The 16,999-nt window shown below is 41.1% G+C and overlaps 1 protein-coding gene across 4 annotated transcripts in view; it reads left to right on the plus strand.

Annotated features, from left to right (window-relative positions):
* POGZ (pogo transposable element derived with ZNF domain) overlaps window positions 1–16,999 on the plus strand; it is a 56,709-nt gene that overhangs the window by 26,935 nt on the left and 12,775 nt on the right. Inside the window, exons 4-9 of one of the 4 annotated variants that reach the window (XM_005663451.3) lie at window positions 8,850–9,025; window positions 9,949–10,057; window positions 11,265–11,555; window positions 11,664–11,855; window positions 15,216–15,322; window positions 16,269–16,606. In XM_005663451.3, the coding sequence (XP_005663508.1) occupies window positions 8,850–9,025; window positions 9,949–10,057; window positions 11,265–11,555; window positions 11,664–11,855; window positions 15,216–15,322; window positions 16,269–16,606 (1,213 nt within the window). Of the gene's footprint in view, window positions 1–8,849; window positions 9,026–9,948; window positions 10,058–11,264; window positions 11,556–11,636; window positions 11,856–15,215; window positions 15,323–16,268; window positions 16,607–16,999 lie in introns of all 4 variants that reach the window. The other 3 variants (XM_005663450.3, XM_021089861.1, XM_021089862.1) reach the window with 3 other exon arrangements.

The raw sequence follows: 16,999 nt of genomic DNA on the forward strand, positions 1-16,999 counted from the left end.
TATATACCACATCTTCCTAACCCAGTCATTTGTCTATGGACATTTGGGTTGTTTCCATGTCTTGGCTGTTGTGAATAGAGCTGCAGTGAACATGCTGGTGCATGTGTCTTTTTTAAGGAAAGTTTTGTCTGGATGTATGCCCAAGGGCAGGATTATTAGAATGAATTTATAGAATTCATTAAATATTTGCTCATTGTGACTTTAATTTACCCAGCATGCCTTGCCATATGCTATTTTTGCTTTCAGTTGAATTGTAAACATAATCTAGGCTTAGAAACTCACTTTTTTTTTTTTCCTTTGGCTGCTCCAAGCAGTGGCTTGATGTGGATCTCAGGTCCCAAATCAGGTCTAGTCCTATGCACTAGACCACCAGAGAACTCCAGAAACCCACTTTTTTGTTTGCACTTCATTTTTGGAAAAGTACTAACAATCCACCAAAATTCAAACATGATGACCCTTGATGTCAGAGAGAACACTTGCCAAAAGTACTTAGCGGTTTTTTTTTTTTTTTTTGTCTTTTTAGGGCTGCACCAACAGCATATGGAAGTTCCCAGGCTAGGGGTCAAATTGGAGCTGCAGCTGCTGGCCTGCATCACAGCCACAGCAACATGGTACCTGAGCTGTGTATGCAATAATTGCTCACAGCAATGCCGGATCCTTAATCCACTGAGCAAGGACAGGGATTGAATTTGTGTCCTCATGGATACTAGTCAGGTTTGTTTCCACTGAGCCACAACGGGAATTCTATTAACATTCTTTATAGTAGTAGAGTATGCACACATTTCATGGGAATCAGACCTGTCTTTTGAGACTTGCTAATGCTTATTGATTTCACATAAATGCAAAACAATTTTCATCCTTCCCTTTCTATATTTACATGAGATACTGAGTCAGTGATTATCTTAAGAATTTTTAGGCTTAGATAAATAACAGATGATTTATTTATTTTTTACCCTAGCAGTTAAAATGGTGTCTAGAAAATATGTTTTTGCTTAGTATTTTTCAACCATGAATTACAAAGGAGTTAAAAAGAGATGAATGGGGAACCTATAGATTAAGAGAGATTTAGGAGATATATCCTTCAATTATACTATGTGAACCCTTTTGTAACCTCATTCAAACTAACTCTTTTTTTTTTTTTTTTGTCTTTTTGCCTTTTCTAGGGCCACACCTGAGGCATATGGAGGTTCCCAGCCTAGGGGGCTAATCGGAGCTGTAGCCACCAGCCTACACCAGAGTCACAGCAACGCGGGATCCAAGCCTCGTCTTCCACCTACACCACAGCTCATGGCAATGCCGGATCCTTAACCCACTGAGCAAGGCCAAGGATCCAACCCACAACCTCATGATTCCTAGTCAGATTCGTTAACCACTGCGCCACGACGGGAACTCCCAAACTAACTCTTTTTTGTTTGTTTCTTTGTTTGTCTTTTTGCTATTTCTTTGGGCCGATCCCGCGGCATATGGAGGTTCCCAGGCTAAGGGTCCAGTCGGAGCTGTAGCCACCAGCCTAAGCCAGAGCCACAGCAACTCGGGATCCGAGCCGCGTCTGCAACCTACACCACAGCTCATGGCAACGCCGGATCGTCAACCCACTGAGCAAGGGCAGGGACCGAAGCCGCAACCTCATGGTTCCTTGTCGGATTCATTAACCACTGCGCCACGACAGGAACTCCATGTTTGTTTTTTTACATATTTCTTGGGCCGCTCCCTTGGCATATGGAGGTTCCCAGGCTAGGGGTCGAATCGGAGCTGTAGACACTGGCCTGCGCCAGAGCCACAGCAACGCGGGATCCGAGCCGCGTCCTCGACCTACACCACAGCTCACGGCAACGCTGGATCGTTAACCCACTGAGCAAGGGCAGGGACTGAACCCGAAACTTCATGGTTCCTATTTGGATTCGTTAACCACTGGGCCACGACGGGAACTCCCAGACTAACTCTTTTAAAATATATATTTGTCACTTTGAATTCTGAGTATTTGGGGTTAAAGAATTGTATATATTTAGCTTTATTGAGGTATGATTGACAAAATTTAAGATATTTAAAGTATACATCATGGTGATGTGATAAACAGTGTGAAAAGATTCTCATTATCTAGTTGATAAACACATCCATCACCCCACATATTTATCCTTTTGGGGGGGAAAGATAGAGAGTAGTGCATGTAAATTCTGTTCTTAGCACATTTCAATTATACAGTGTTATCTACTGTAGTCACAGAATTACAATATTTTTAGGGCGATAATGGTGTTGATATTCCTTCTTTTTTTAAGTCCTTATCTTTTAGGGATATATACCGAAATAATTTTAGGTGAAATGATATGATCCGAAGCTTGTTTTAAAATAATACGGTGAGGAGTTCCTGTCGTGGCTCAGTGGTTAACAAAGCCGACTAGCATCCATGAGGACACAGGTTCGATCCCTGGCCTCGATCATGGGTTAAGAATCCGGCATTGCCATGACCTGTGGTGTAGGCTGTAGATGTGGCTCAGATCCCACATTGCTGTGGCTGTGCCATAGGCTGGTGGCTACAGCTCAGATTGGACCCCTAGCCTGGAAACTTACTTATGCCATGGGTGCGGCCCTAAAAAGACAAAAAAAAAAAAAAAAAAAAAAAAAATCATTTGAATCTTCAAATAAAGCCCTTTAAAAAAAATAAATAAAAAAAAAAATAAAATAATACGGTGAGTTCCTGTTGTGGCTCAGTGGTTAACAAATCCAACTAGAAACCATGAGGTTTTGGGTTAGATCCCTGGCCTTGCCCAGTGGGTTAAGGTTCCGGCATTGCCGTGAGCTGTGCTGTAGGTCATAGACATGGCTTGGATCCTGTGTCGCTGTGGCTGTGGTGTAGGCTGGCAGCTACAGCTCCGATTAGACCCCTAGCCTGGGAACCTCCATATGCCGCAGGTGCGGCCCTAGAAAAGGCAAAAAAAAAATAATATGGGAGCTGGCAAGAGGGTGAGAGGTATAGATGAAACAAAATAGCCTTAAGTTGATAATTATTGAAGCTGGTATGGGTACATGGAGATTTATTAACCCTTGTGGCTCAGCAGGTTAAGGCTCAGGTCTCTGCTGTGGCACGGGTTCAATCCCTGACCCAGGAAATTCCATGTGCCACAGGCATGGCCACAATATATATATGTATGTATACATACAGAGTGAGTCAATAGATTGCCAGTATAATTAGCATAGACAGGACTTGAATTTTTAAATCTATCAACCTCTGTAATCACTAGTCTGTTCATCCAGTAACTATGAGGGTGTAGCCCACTCATGGACTCTTCAGTTTCTGGGAGAACATGGGATAAGCTACAATTGGCCCGTTAATATAAGGCACCCATATGCACACATTGGTGGTCTAGCTTTGTAGCTGACTGTAGTGATGTCATTGATCAAGTGGCATTTAGTTTCAGAGAAGTCCATTCTGTTTGTGATTTGAGGTTAAAAAATTGAGGCACATTGTAAATCAACTAAACTTTAATTAAAAAAATTTTTTTTTTAAAGTCGAAGCAGGAGTCCCCGTCATGGTTCACTGGTTAGCACACCCAACTAGTATCCATGAGAACACAGGTTCCATCCCTGGCCTTGCTCAGTGGGTTAAGGATCAGGCATTGCCCTGAGCTGAGATGTAGGTCGAAGACATGGCTTGGATCCCAAATTGCTGTGGCTGTGGTGTAGGCCAGCAGCTCTAGCTCCAATTAGACCCTTAGCCTAGGAACCTCCATATGCCATGGGTGCGGCCCTAAAAAGACAAAAAAATAAAAATAAAGTTGAATCAATATTTTGCTTGAGGAGTTCCCGTCGTGGCGCAGTGGTTAACGAATCCGACTAGGAACCGTGAGGTTGCGGGTTCAGTCCCTGCCCTTGCTCAGTGGGTTAACGATCCGGCGTTGCCGTGAGCTGTGGTGTAGGTTGCAGACGCGGCTCAGATCCCAAGTTGCTGTGGCTCTGGCGTAGGCTGGTGGCTACAGATCCGATTCAACCCCTAGCCTGGGAACCTCCATATGCCGAGGGAGCGGCCCAAGAAATAGCAAAAAGACAAAAAAAAGAAATATATATATATATATTTTGCTTGAATCTTTGATTTAGGTATATTGCCTCTCTGTTTTGGGGAGTATTCTTTGTAGATCAGAAAACTTAATATTATGATTTTTCAGCCTAATGTAGCAAATAGAGGACTTAAAAACATTCACAAAATTACCTTTTTCACACATGAAAAATAATTTAAAATATTTCAAAAATAACTAACCAGTTTTTTAATATTTATAATTGTGAATATTTGTAAATGAATCTTCAGAAGTCATATCAGTTTTACTTGATGTTGATTAGTTTTGGCAGGGTCTTTATCAGTTATGATGATGTAAAGAAGATAGTCTGTCAATCTCTGTGTTCCCATTATCTATAAAAGACAGTAGTTGTTAGAGAATCTGTTGCATTTCTGAGATTTGACTCACTAGGAAGAGATCCCATTCTTTAGGTTCTTTGTTACTTGCTGAATTGTTTGTTTTTTGGGGTTTTTTTTTCATAATTATTTTTAATTACAACAATAATAAAAACTCCATTAATGAAGCAAATCTTGTTAGAAACTAAGAAAACTTGGTAGAATTCAAATTGGAAACAGTTTGAATTGACAATTCTGAGTGCATAGTGGTAAGAAACTATCTATCATACAGTAATTAAAGAACATTTTAAATCTTACCCTTCAGTTGTATCTTCAGAGCTCTTTTATAATTGTAAGTAACTAGCTAGTTAACTAATTCCAAAGTAAATATATTCATCACTGTATACAATTTTCTTTTCATGTTCAGTAATAACTAGTGAATGGTTTGCATGGTTTGGGAAGAATGCCTCTTCTTTAATTTTTTTTTTTTTTTTTACAAAATAAAATACATATATTTAAACACAGTTACATTCACACAGATTATTATATCATGGATCTTAAGAAACATATTAAGCAACTCTCTTTGGAGAAGTGGAATGGAAAATATGCTGAGACAAATAGGAAATTTATTCTATACTTTATCCCATTTTGTATGGCTTTCATCTTTACTATTTAGTATTATCTATTACATTTCAATTTTTCTTTAAAAATTAGCATTATATTAAAATTGTGTGTATTATGCAACTAAAATTTATAAAGAATGCCTTATATACATATTTTATATAGCATAATAAAAAGAATAACTTAACTGGTAAGAATAACAAAAATAATATACCCTCTGAAAATAAGTAAAATATAAAATGCATAAGTTGGTTAAAAAACAGTGTAACTATATAAATATGTCCTCACAATTTGTTACATCTCACTGGTTCTTCAATAAAGGCATTACACCATTCTAGGTGATGTGATAAACAAGACATTATAGACTTTACATTGTACCATGGAGAGAAATGGTTATTAATAATACAGTTGTACACCTATATTATTTAATTGTACAGTTGTATTATTTAATTATAATTATCATAAATTCTTTGGAGAGGAAATCAGAATCAGATGTAAGAATACTTCAACATTCCAAGAATGATGTCAAATGACCCCCTTCATGGTGGATTATGCACTTATTTACTATGAGATATATTTCTTCTTCAGAGATTCCTTGTTTGTGTATCAATTGTAGGTTTTTGGTTTGCGGTTATTCTGAAGTTTTGATGTGAGTCTATATGTATACGAGATTGTTTTAAGTTGTTGTTCTCTTAATTGCAAGTTCATCTCCAGTGTCCTGCATTTGTACCCACCTTTTCTCATGATTTCTGATTTTGGTGGTATAATCGTGCATGGGTGATTTCGTATCTTTACTGTATATATACCTTTACTGGTGAGCCTTGTCATTTGTGGAATTTTTGTTTCCTGTTGCTGTCTTTTCTTTTCTTCCTAGAGAAGTTCCTTTAGTATTTGTTGTAAGGCTGGTTTAGTGTTGCTGAATTCTCTCAACTTTTGCTTATCTGTGAAGGTTTTGATTTCTCCTTCAAATCTGAATGAGAGCCTTGCTGGGTAAAGTAATCTTGGTTGGAGGTTTTTTCCTTTCATCATGTGAAGTATATCATGCCACTCCCTTCTGGCCTGCAGAGTTTCTGCTGAAAAATCTGCCAATAACCTTATTGGGGTTCCCTTGTATGTTATTTGTTTCTTTTCCCTAGCTGCTTTCAAGATTTTCTCTGTCTTTAATTTTGGTCAGTTTGATTAATATGTGTCTTTGGTGTATTCCTCCTTGGGTTTATTTTATATGGTACTCGTTGTGCTTCCTGGATTTGAGTGAGTGATTCCTTCCCCATGATAGGGAAGTTTTCGGCTAGTATCTCTTGGAATATTTTTTCTGTCTCCTTCTCTCTCTCTTCTCCTTCTGGCACCCCTATAATACGGATGTTGGTGTGTTTAACGTTGTCCCAGAGTTCTCTGAGACTCTCTTCATTTGTTTTCAGTCTTTTTTCTCTTTTCTGTTCTGCATCCGTAATTTCTGCTAATCTGTCCTCCACCTCGCTTATTCATTCTTCTGCCTCCTGTATTCTGCTGTTGGTTGTTTCTAGTGAATTTTTTATTTCAGTTATTGTATTTTGCATCTCTTCTTGTTGAAGTTTTATATCTTGTATCTCTTTGCTCAGTGTTTCCTCTAAGTTATCCATCTTTGCCTCCAGTTTATTTCCAATGTCTTGCATTATCTTCAGCATCAACAATCTAAAGTCTTTTTCCTGGAGGCTAAGAATCTCCTCATCGCTTAGCTGATTTTCTGGGGTTTTTTCCTTTCTCCTTCATCTGAGTTATAGTCCTCTGTCTTTTCATTTTTATAGGTTTTTGGTGTGGTGACGTTTTTACAGATAAAAGGGTTGTACCTCTCTTACTTCTGGTGTCTGCCCCCCTTGTGGCTGAAGACTTTATGGGGGCTTGGTGTAGGCTTCCTGATGGGAGGGGCTGATGGCTGCCCCCTGGTAGGTGGAGCTGATTCTAATCCCTCTGGTGGGTGGGGCTTAGTCTCTGGATGGGATTAGGGGCAGCTGTGTGCCTGAGGGGTCTTTAGGTAGCTTGTTTACTGAGGGGTGGGGTTGTGATCCCACCTGGATTGTTGTTTGCCCTGGGGCTTCTCAGCACTGATTGACAGGTGGGCCCAGATTTTCCCAAAATGGCCACCTCCAAAGAAAGGCAGCTGCTGAATATTCCCGAGAGTTTTGCCTTCAAATGTCCCTCCCTCACAACAAGCCACATTCACCCCTGTTTTCCCAGGATGTCCTCCAAGAACTTTGGTCAGGTTTGACCCAGATTCCCTTGGAGACTTTGCTTTGCCCTGGGATCCAGTGCACATGAAAGTCCATGTGTGTCTTTTAAGAATGGGGACTCCATTTCCCCCAGTCCTGTGGAGCTCCAGCACACAAGCCCCAATGCCAGATGCTCAAGGGGCTCTTTCTCCCAGTGCCAGATCCCCACATGTGAGGGTTTGATGTGGGGCTCAGAGCTCTCCTGTAGGGGAGTCTGTGTGAACCAGTTAGTTTTCAGTCTGTGGAGCTTCCCACCGGGAGGTATGGGGTTGTTTATATCTCGAAATTGCCCCTCCTACCTCTTGATGTGGCCTCCTCTTGTTCTTCTGGAGTAGGGTATCTTTTTTAAGGTTTCCGGTCCATTTAGGTGGGGATTGCTCAGCTTTTAGTTGTGAGTTTTGTTGTTTTTAGGAGAGAAGTTGAGCTCCAGTCCTTCTATTCCGCCATCTTAATCCTCTCTGTAATGTTTGTTGATGAGTAATCCTCTTTTAAAAATATTAAGGTGGATTAGTTAAAAACAAGTTACATTCTGACAAAGTAGATTTTACTTGGTTAAAATATAGAGAAAGAAGGAGTTCCCGTCATGGCTCAGCAGTTAATGAATCCAACTAGCATCCATGATGATGCGAGTTCGATCCCTGGCCTCGCTCAATGGGTTGAAGGATCTAGCGTTGCTCTGAGCTGTGGTGTAGGTTGAAAACGTGGCTTGGATCCCACATTGCTGTGGCTCCAATTCTACCCCTAGCCTCGTAACCTCCATATGCCTCGGGTGTGGCCCTAAAAAGACAAAATATATATATTTTATATATTCTATTATATATATATATATAGAGAGAGAGAGAGAGAACTCATACATTACCTTGTTTTGCTGATTTGGTATGGGAAGATTATGTGTGGTCACTTAAATCATCAAAATGATAGCCATGTAGAAGTCTTACTGTGTATGTTAAGACCTCCCTAGTTAATGGAGTCCCCTGGTGGCCTAGAGGTTAAGGATTTGGGATTGTCACTGCTATGGCTCGGGTTTGATCCCTCACCTGGGAACTTTTGCATGCTGTGGGTGCAGCCAAGAAAAAACAAAAAAAAAAACAAAACAAGACAACCCTAGCTAAGATATGTGGGAGGGAGATTTTAGTGAACTTTTCCAATCCATGTATTTTTCCGTTAGTTGCAGAATGAGTGAAGCTTAAATATTTACTGAGTTTGGTGACATTAAACCTGAGGTGAGGAGTTCCCATTGCAGCTCCACGAGTCAAGGATGTGGTTTCTCTTCTCTTCAAGGATGCGGGTTTGATTCCTGACCTCACTCAGTGGGTTAAGAGTCTGGTGTTGCTGAAAGATGTGGCGTTAGGTCACAGATGGATCTTGGATCCAGCATTGCTGCAACTGTGGCATAGATGGGGAGCTGCAGCTCCAATTTGATGCCTAGCCTACAGATTTCAGTATGCTGCGTAGAAAGAAAAAAAAAACAAAACCCTAGATGAGTGACAGTCTTGGATATCTTGATATATGGGGACACCATTTTTAAAATCTAAACCATAATAAATTGTGGGTTTGTTTTCTCTTACGATGTTTTTTTTCTTCCTTTTACCCCTTAGCTGGCAACTCTTTGGTCCAACAAGGTGGACAGCCACTCATCCTGACTCAGAATCCAACTCCAGGTCTGGGTACAATGGTTACTCAACCAGTATTGAGGCCTGTCCAGGTCATGCAGAATGCCAATCATGTGACAAGTTCCCCTGTGGCTTCACAACCAATATTCATCACTACACAGGTAAGTAGGACTCTGAATTCTGGGACCTGGTAGAGGAGAAAAAGACTGAACTTTTGAAGGCTCCGACTTAAGGGTCCTTAGCATCATTAGGAATGGTTTTAGGCCCTGTCTTTTGACTTGACTTTCTCATTTGCTGTTCTTAAATTTGATGCTGACTTTAGCGGAAAGCCCAACATAGCATACAGCTGGGTACTTTTCTCTTTATCCCCCTGGAGGGTTATTAAAGTAATTTGATTGGGATCTGGGCAGAATTGAGTGGGAAGCTTAGATTAGAAAGCCTTAACACTTGGCCTTCAAGGCTTCTCACCATTTGCTCGGGTTATTTTTTCGTAAAATGTGGTGCGTTATTTGACTTATGGAAATGTATGTATGAAATTGGTGAAGTGCAGAGAGATCTTTGGAAGAGAAGAAAGATGACTTATTTGATACAAATGTGAATTGGACTTGAAAACCTAATGCTGGTGTGGAATGTAAAGGCAAGTGCTTTTTTCTACCTTCTCTTACAAATTTCCCAGAGGTGTATGGCCTTTGAAGTGGACTTTGGGAACAATTTCTTAAAATTATTTGTATGTTGAATCACTCCAGTAAATACTGTTAGCATCGATTTTTTTCCATTACCCCTTTAGCAATTTAGGGACCAGTCCGTAGATGAATTTTTTTTAAGCTGATGTTCTCTTAAGACAGGAAGTAGGTTTCCTTTTTTGTTCATATTACCAAAGCTCATTCTCCAGTTTTAATATTTGTCACTCAAAAGTTTGCCATAAAGTCCAAAATTTCTCCACCTCAGTGATTTAAAAGCTCTAGCTCTTGAGAGAGAACCATTAGGTGAAAGTGTGGGAATTTTTTTGGATGTAGGTCTTACTGAAGTCTCTGCTAGTGTTAGCTGATCTCCATGTTAAAGATCATTTTGCTTTTTAATGCAGGGATTTCCTGTAAGAAATGTCCGGCCTGTACAAAATGCAATGAATCAGGTTGGGATTGTGCTGAACGTACAGCAAGGCCAAACGGTTAGACCAATTACACTAGTCCCAGGTAAGGAAAAATGTCTATCCATTTGGAATAAATCGGCATCTAGAAGATTTGTTTTTGTTGTCTCAAAATGCTCCAGCTCATTTAAAAAGTGTATTTAAGGAAAGTCTTAAAATACAAAAATCATATTGATTTAAGCCCAGTTTTTAAAAAAACTTTCTAACCTTTGGCCAGGGTGGTGATTTAACTTTTCTTTTTTTTACCACCCTATATGAGGTAGTAAAACAGGGTGTATAAAGTAATTTTTCTGTTTCTGCTGCTTTTTTCAGCTAATAAGTTTGTTATCCTGAAGGAATATTATTAATGCAAACTCCCAAATTCTGTATTCCTTATAAGTCTACTCACATAGCGGGATTTTGACCTTACTTTGCTTTAATTTCATAGCATAGGTTTTGGATATAAATTAAATGACATACCCTTTGAGGGTAAATATTGTCAATAATTAGGTTTTCTTTTTTTTCCCCCAAAGAATCTGAATTGAAACATAATTTTTAAAAATCATGTGATTTACCCCTGGTTCTGTAAGTTTACTACACTTCAGGCCAAAAAGGAATATCTTAATTTAGTTGTAGTACAGGTATCTCTGTAGCTTGTCTACCTAAGTTTTTGTTCTCAGAGCCCACAGGGCATTTTGGCCTTTAGGCTGATGAGCTTATTCTCCCTAGTTCTGATGTTTCCTAAATATTTGTCAGTGGAATTGTCACCTTTGGGACATCCTAGCGGAATGGCATAGTCTGTCATATATTTGAGTTTGTATAAGAGAATGAAAAGACTTCCTTTAGTATTCTGAGAAAGAAAGATCACTTTGTTCAGGACCAGCTCTGTGCTTTGGCCTATATATACCATACTGCTTCCCACTCTATACCCATATAGTCTCTTCCAATAGCAAGATCAAGCTACTCCTGATTATATCCTTGGAATAGAAAAGGCAGTGTCGTAAGGTGTTTTGGGAAGAGTTGATAGGGATCTTCTTTCAACTGAATGTTTTTAGGGCTAATTATCCAGACTGATTATTGAGGCCAACTTCATTTGTCAGTTTGAGACACCTGTTGTCTTAAGAGTCTCTACTACCCTTAGTAATCTGAGGGTCACCAATCAGTTTTGGAATTAATCTCTTCCTATTCCAGTATTTCCAGTAAAGATGGGGGAATGTATTATAGGCGAGCTCATTGACCAAGATTTGGTACTTTTCTTTGTCTCTCTTTCAAAGCCCCAGGTACCCAGTTTGTTAAGCCGACAGTTGGAGTCCCACAAGTATTCTCTCAGATGACCCCTGTGAGGCCAGGCTCCACCATGCCTGTGCGGCCCACCACTAACACCTTCACCACCGTCATCCCAGCCACTCTCACCATTCGAAGCACCGTCCCACAGTCCCAGTCCCAGCAGACCAAGTCCACTCCTAGCACTTCCACCACTCCCACCGCCACACAGCCGACCTCACTGGGGCAGCTTGCTGTTCAGCCTCCAGGCCAATCCAACCAGACCCCAAATCCCAAACTAGGTGAGGCTTGGGAAGAGGAGATGGCAGAGTTGGGGTGGGGTGGTGGGTAGAGAACAGATAATTATCACTTGGCCAACATAGCTCCGTCCTTCCCCTCTCCACCTGCAGTGAGCATTGCCAGCTTTGTCACTGTGAAGCGACCTGGAGTTACAGGTGAAAATAGCAATGAAGTGGCCAAACTGGTGAATACCCTCAACACCATCCCTTCCCTGGGCCAGAGCCCTGGGCCAGTGGTGGTATCCAACAACAGCTCTGCCCATGGCTCTCAGAGAACCAGCGGACCTGAGTCTTCAGTGAAAGGTACGATAACCAGAAAGGCTCTGGACAGCCAGTCATTCAAAAATATTAATAAAAGGAAGTTCCTACTGTGGTGCAGGGGTTAAGGTCCGGTGTTGTCTCCATGGCAGCGCAGGTTCAATCCCTGGCCCAGCGAAGTAGGTTAAGGATCTGGTGTTGCTGCAGCTGTGACTCAGATTCACTTCCTGGTGTGGAAACTTCCATATGATGTGGATGCAGCCAAAGAAAAATTGAATAAAGTATTTGTTATATCAGAACACTATACTATGAAATAGAGAAATAGAATATAGTTAACTGCAGTCTGTTCTCACAGAAATTTTAGTAAAGGGGATTGCCACTTGTGAAAAGTTTATCTGAAGCAGCCAGAAGGAATTCTGTTAATTGTGCTTTGGAGGTTAGTGAAATGGATTGATGTACCAGGAGATAATCAAAAGATAATTCACGGAGGAGGTGCATTTCTGAACAAGATTTTAAAGTCAGGATTTGGTAGAGAAGTTTTCAGGTGTAGAAGGATGTGAGCATAAGGATTATCAACAGTCTAGAGCAGAGGTTGGCGTTTTTTTTGTTGTTGTTGTTCTTTTTGGTCTTTTTGCCATTTTCTTGGGCCGCTTCTACGGCACATGGAGGTTCCCAGGCTAGGGGTCGAACCGGAGCTGCAGTCACCGGCCTACGCCAGAGCCACAGCAAACATGGGATCTGAGTCGCATCTGCGACCTACACCACAGCCCACGACAACGCCAGATCCCCAACCCACTAAGCAAGGCCAGGGATTGACTCCACAACCCCACGGTTCCTAGTCGGATTCGCCAACCACTGAGCCACGATGGGAACTCCAGGTTGGTGTATTTTTTACAAACTGCGTGGTCTCTGTCACAACTACTTAACTTTGCCGTTATGGTACAAAAGCAACCATAGACAATATGTAAATAAATGAGTGTGACTATATTCCACTAAAACTATTTATGGACTCTGAATTTTGAATTTCATACAGTTCTCATGTGTTAGAAAATCTTATTCTTGGAGTTCCCGTCGTAGCTCAGCGGGTTAGGAACTTGACCAGTATCCATGTGGATGCAGTTTCAATCTCTGGCCTTTCTCAGTGGGTTAAAGGATTCAGCATTGGGAGTTCCCGTCGTGGCGCAGTGGTTAACGAATCCGACTAGGAACCATGAGGTTGCGGGTTCGGTCCCTGCCCTTGCTCAGTGGGTTATCGATCTGGCGTTGCCGTGAGCTGTGGTGTAGGTCGCAGACGCGGCTCAGATCCCGCGTTGCTGTGGCTCTGGCATAGGCCGGTGGCTACAGCTCCGATTCAACCCCTAGCCTGGGAACCTCCATATGCCGCGGGAGCGGCCCAAGAAATAGCAACAACAACAACAACAGACAAAAAGACAAAAGACAAAAAAAAAAAAAAAAGGATTCATCATTGCTGCAAGCTGCAGTGTAGGTCACAGATGTGGCTCAGATCTGGCATTGCTGTGGCTGTGGTGTGGGCCAGCAGCTGCAGCTCCAATTCGACCCCTAGCCTGGAAATTCCATATGCTGTAGATGCAGCCCTAGGAAAAAAAAAAACTTAAATCTTATTCTTCCTTTGTTTTTATTTCAAACCTTTAAAAATGTAAAAACCTTTAACAAATGGTATTGGTAAAACTGGAGATCCACATGCAAAAAAATGAAGGTGGATCTTACTGTACACTCTTTATAAAAACTGACTCAGTGAATTAAAGACCAAAAAGAGCTAAAACTGTAAAACTCTTAGAAGAAAACATAGGGAAAAAGTTTTGATACTGGGTTTGGCAATGATTTCTTGCATATGATGCCAAAAGCATAGGCAATAAAAGAAAAAGTAGATAAATGGGATTGCATCAAAATTTAAAACTTCAGGGGAGTTCCCATCATGGCTTAGTGGAAAGGAATCTGACTAGTAGCCATGAGGACGCAGGTTCAAGCTCTGGCCTTGCTCAGTGGGTTGTGGGTTAAGCATCCACCGTTGCTGTTAGCTGTGGTGTAGGTTGCAGATGTGGCTCAAATCTGGCATTGCTGTGGCTGTGGTGTAGGCCGGCAGCTACAGCTCCGATTCAATCCTTAGCCTAGAACGATCCATATGCTGCAGGTACGGCCCTAAAAAGACAAAAAAAATTTAAAACCTTAGGCATCAAAGGACACTATTGAGAGTAAAAAGGCAACCCACTAAATGGGAGACAGTAATTGTAAATAATTTATCTCATAAGAGCTTAATATCCATAAGAACTTTTACAGCTCAACAACAAAAGAACAAACAACTCAATTAAAAAGTGGGCAAAGTAGCTGAATAGAGATTTCTCAAAAGAAGATATACAGATGGTCGTTAAACACTCGAAAAGGTGATAAACATCACTAATAGTTATGGAAATGCAGATCAGAACCACAATGAGATACCACTTCACATCCATTAGGATGGCTGTTACCCAAAAAACAGAAAGTGAGTGTTGGTGGGGATGTAGAGAAACTGGAAACCCTTGTGCATTGCTGGCGGGGATGTAAAATGGTGTGATGGGCCTTCAAAAAATGAGACATGGAATTACCTTTTGTTCTAACAATTCTGCTTTGGGGTATACACCCAAAAGAATTGAAAGCAAGGACCCAAACAGATATTTGTACCCCCATGTTCACAGCAGCTTTATGCACAGTAGCCAAAATGCAGAAGCATCCCAGATGTCCAACATTGATGAATGGATAAATAACATGGTATATCCGAATAATGGTATATTGTTTGGCCTTAAGAAGGAGAAAAATTCTGACACATGCTGCATTGATGAACCTTGAGGATGTTGTGCTAAGTGAAGTAAGCCAGACGCAAGAGGATAAATACTGTATGAGTCCACTTTTATGAGGAACCTAGAGTAGTCAAACTCAGAGACACAGAAAGTGGAATGGCGGTTGCCAGGGTCTAAGAGCATTCAACAATTGGGGATTGTTTAATGGGTAGAGAGTTTCACTTTTACAAGATGAAAAAATGCTTTGGAGATTGCACAGAAATGTGAATGTACGTAGTAACAACTGAACTAACACTTAAAAATGGTTAAGAGGAAATTTTATGTTAGGTATACACTGTCACAATGAAGGAAAAAAACTTATATAACAAGAACCAAAAAAACATTCATAGCTCATGAGCCCAACAGAAACTGCCAGCTGACTCTGGACCATGATTTTCTGACCCCTGGCCTAGAGTTAGAATGAAGGGAATGTGTCTCATAGTGATCTTTCATGCTTGCTTACCAACCTTAAAATATACCCCTCAGAAAGTGCCTGACCTTTTTCTGAGAGGCCAGTAATCTTTTTCCAGTATCATCTTACTAATCGTATCAATGTTCTCACTTCTTCTAGTGACCTCTTCCATCCCAGTGTTTGATCTCCAGGATGGTGGACGGAAGATATGTCCACGGTGTAATGCTCAATTCCGTGTTACTGAAGCTTTGAGAGGTCATATGTGTGTAAGTGATATCGCCCGTGACACCATCCAGCTTAAATGGCTACCAGTGAATGCCTCCTGTAGTACTGGAAGCTTACGAAGCAAGGGCTCTTTGGAAGTTTTTTAAAGGGTCACTCTCTTTTGGCCTATTTTAGAATGTACTCTGAAAAGTAATAGGATCATACTTCAGGACCCTCAGATGGATCAGAACATATGTGACTTTGATTCCTTGCTTGTGGTTGATTTTGAAAACTGCATAGGGAGTTCCCATCTTGTCTTAGTGGTTATCGAACCTGACTAGTATCCATGAGGACACAGGTTCGATCCCCGGCCTCACTCAGTGGGTTAAGGATCTGGAGTTGCCATGAGCTGTAGTAGGTCGCAGACGAGACTTGGATCCTGAGTTGCTGTGGCTGTGGCTTAGGCCTGCAGCTGTAGCTCCAATTTGACCTCTATTCTGGGAACCTCCATATCCCATGGGTGTGGCCCTGAAAAGACAAAAAAAAAAAAAAAAAAAAAGAGAGAGAGAGAGAACACTGCATAGGAGGACAGGTTTGTTAGATAATCAGAATTCAAACCAAATTGGCCTCAGTTCATTTTGTTTATTGTGACATTGAATGAATTCAGAGCTGTTAACCAGTTTCCAGTTCTAGCCTTTTCATTTTCTGGTATTAGTCCATATGCAAAGGTTGGGACTTCTTCCTGCCAGGGAACTCAGAGTCAAGTTATGCTAGTGAGTGGTTAAAGAATCTAAAACCGGAATATGGCTGTAAATATGTTTATATGTATGTGTGTATACACATATACACACACAAAAGAGTGAAACATGGCAACGTTGTAGAAAGCTGGATGGGAATACCTAGACCAAACTGTTAGCAGGGAATGTTAGTGAAGCTGAGGAGTTAGCACATTAGCACATCCCAGCTCCCAGGAGAACCAGGATGATTAGATGTCTTCTTTCTTTATAGTACTGTTGTCCGGAAATGGTTGAATACCAGAAGAAAGGAAAGTCTCTGGATTCAGAACCCAGTGTCCCATCAGCCGCAAAGCCCCCTTCCCCTGAGAAAACAACTCCTGTTGCTTCCACTCCCTCTTCTACACCTATTCCTGCTCTGTCACCACCTACCAAAGTACCAGAGCCAAATGAGAATGTAGGTGATGCCGTCCAGACCAAGCTCATTATGTTAGTAGATGACTTCTACTATGGACGGGATGGTGGCAAAGTAGCCCAGCTCACAAACTTCCCTAAGGTCGCCACATCTTTCCGATGCCCACATTGTACCAAAAGGCTAAAAAACAACATTCGGTGAGTGTTTGAAGAGTCTTGGAGCTCACCTTGGATAAATGAAAGCTGAAAACTCCTTATATGTTTTAAGTCTTTCTGTGGTAGAATGGCCCTAATTATTATCCTATCTTGCTAAGGATTATCATTAAATCAGTGACCAGCACTATAGAAGGAGAGATAGTGTGGTAATAACGATAACTTTGCGAAGAGTGAGACCAGTGCATCTCCTTCCCCAGAAAAGTTTCAAGAACTCTCTTAGTTTCTGGACTCAGAAAAGGACTGTCCCAAGAGAGGAAGTTGGGTGGGTGGGTAGAGGGGAAAGCATATAATGTCTTTTCTGAGGTTCTGCTGTTACGTTTGTCCAAGGCTTCTGATTTTTTAATGTTTTCTGTGCTTTTATTTTGTGCTGTGCTA

This window comes from Sus scrofa, chromosome 4, assembly GCF_000003025.6.
Source record: "Sus scrofa isolate TJ Tabasco breed Duroc chromosome 4, Sscrofa11.1, whole genome shotgun sequence".
Lineage (NCBI taxonomy): Eukaryota > Metazoa > Chordata > Mammalia > Artiodactyla > Suidae > Sus > Sus scrofa.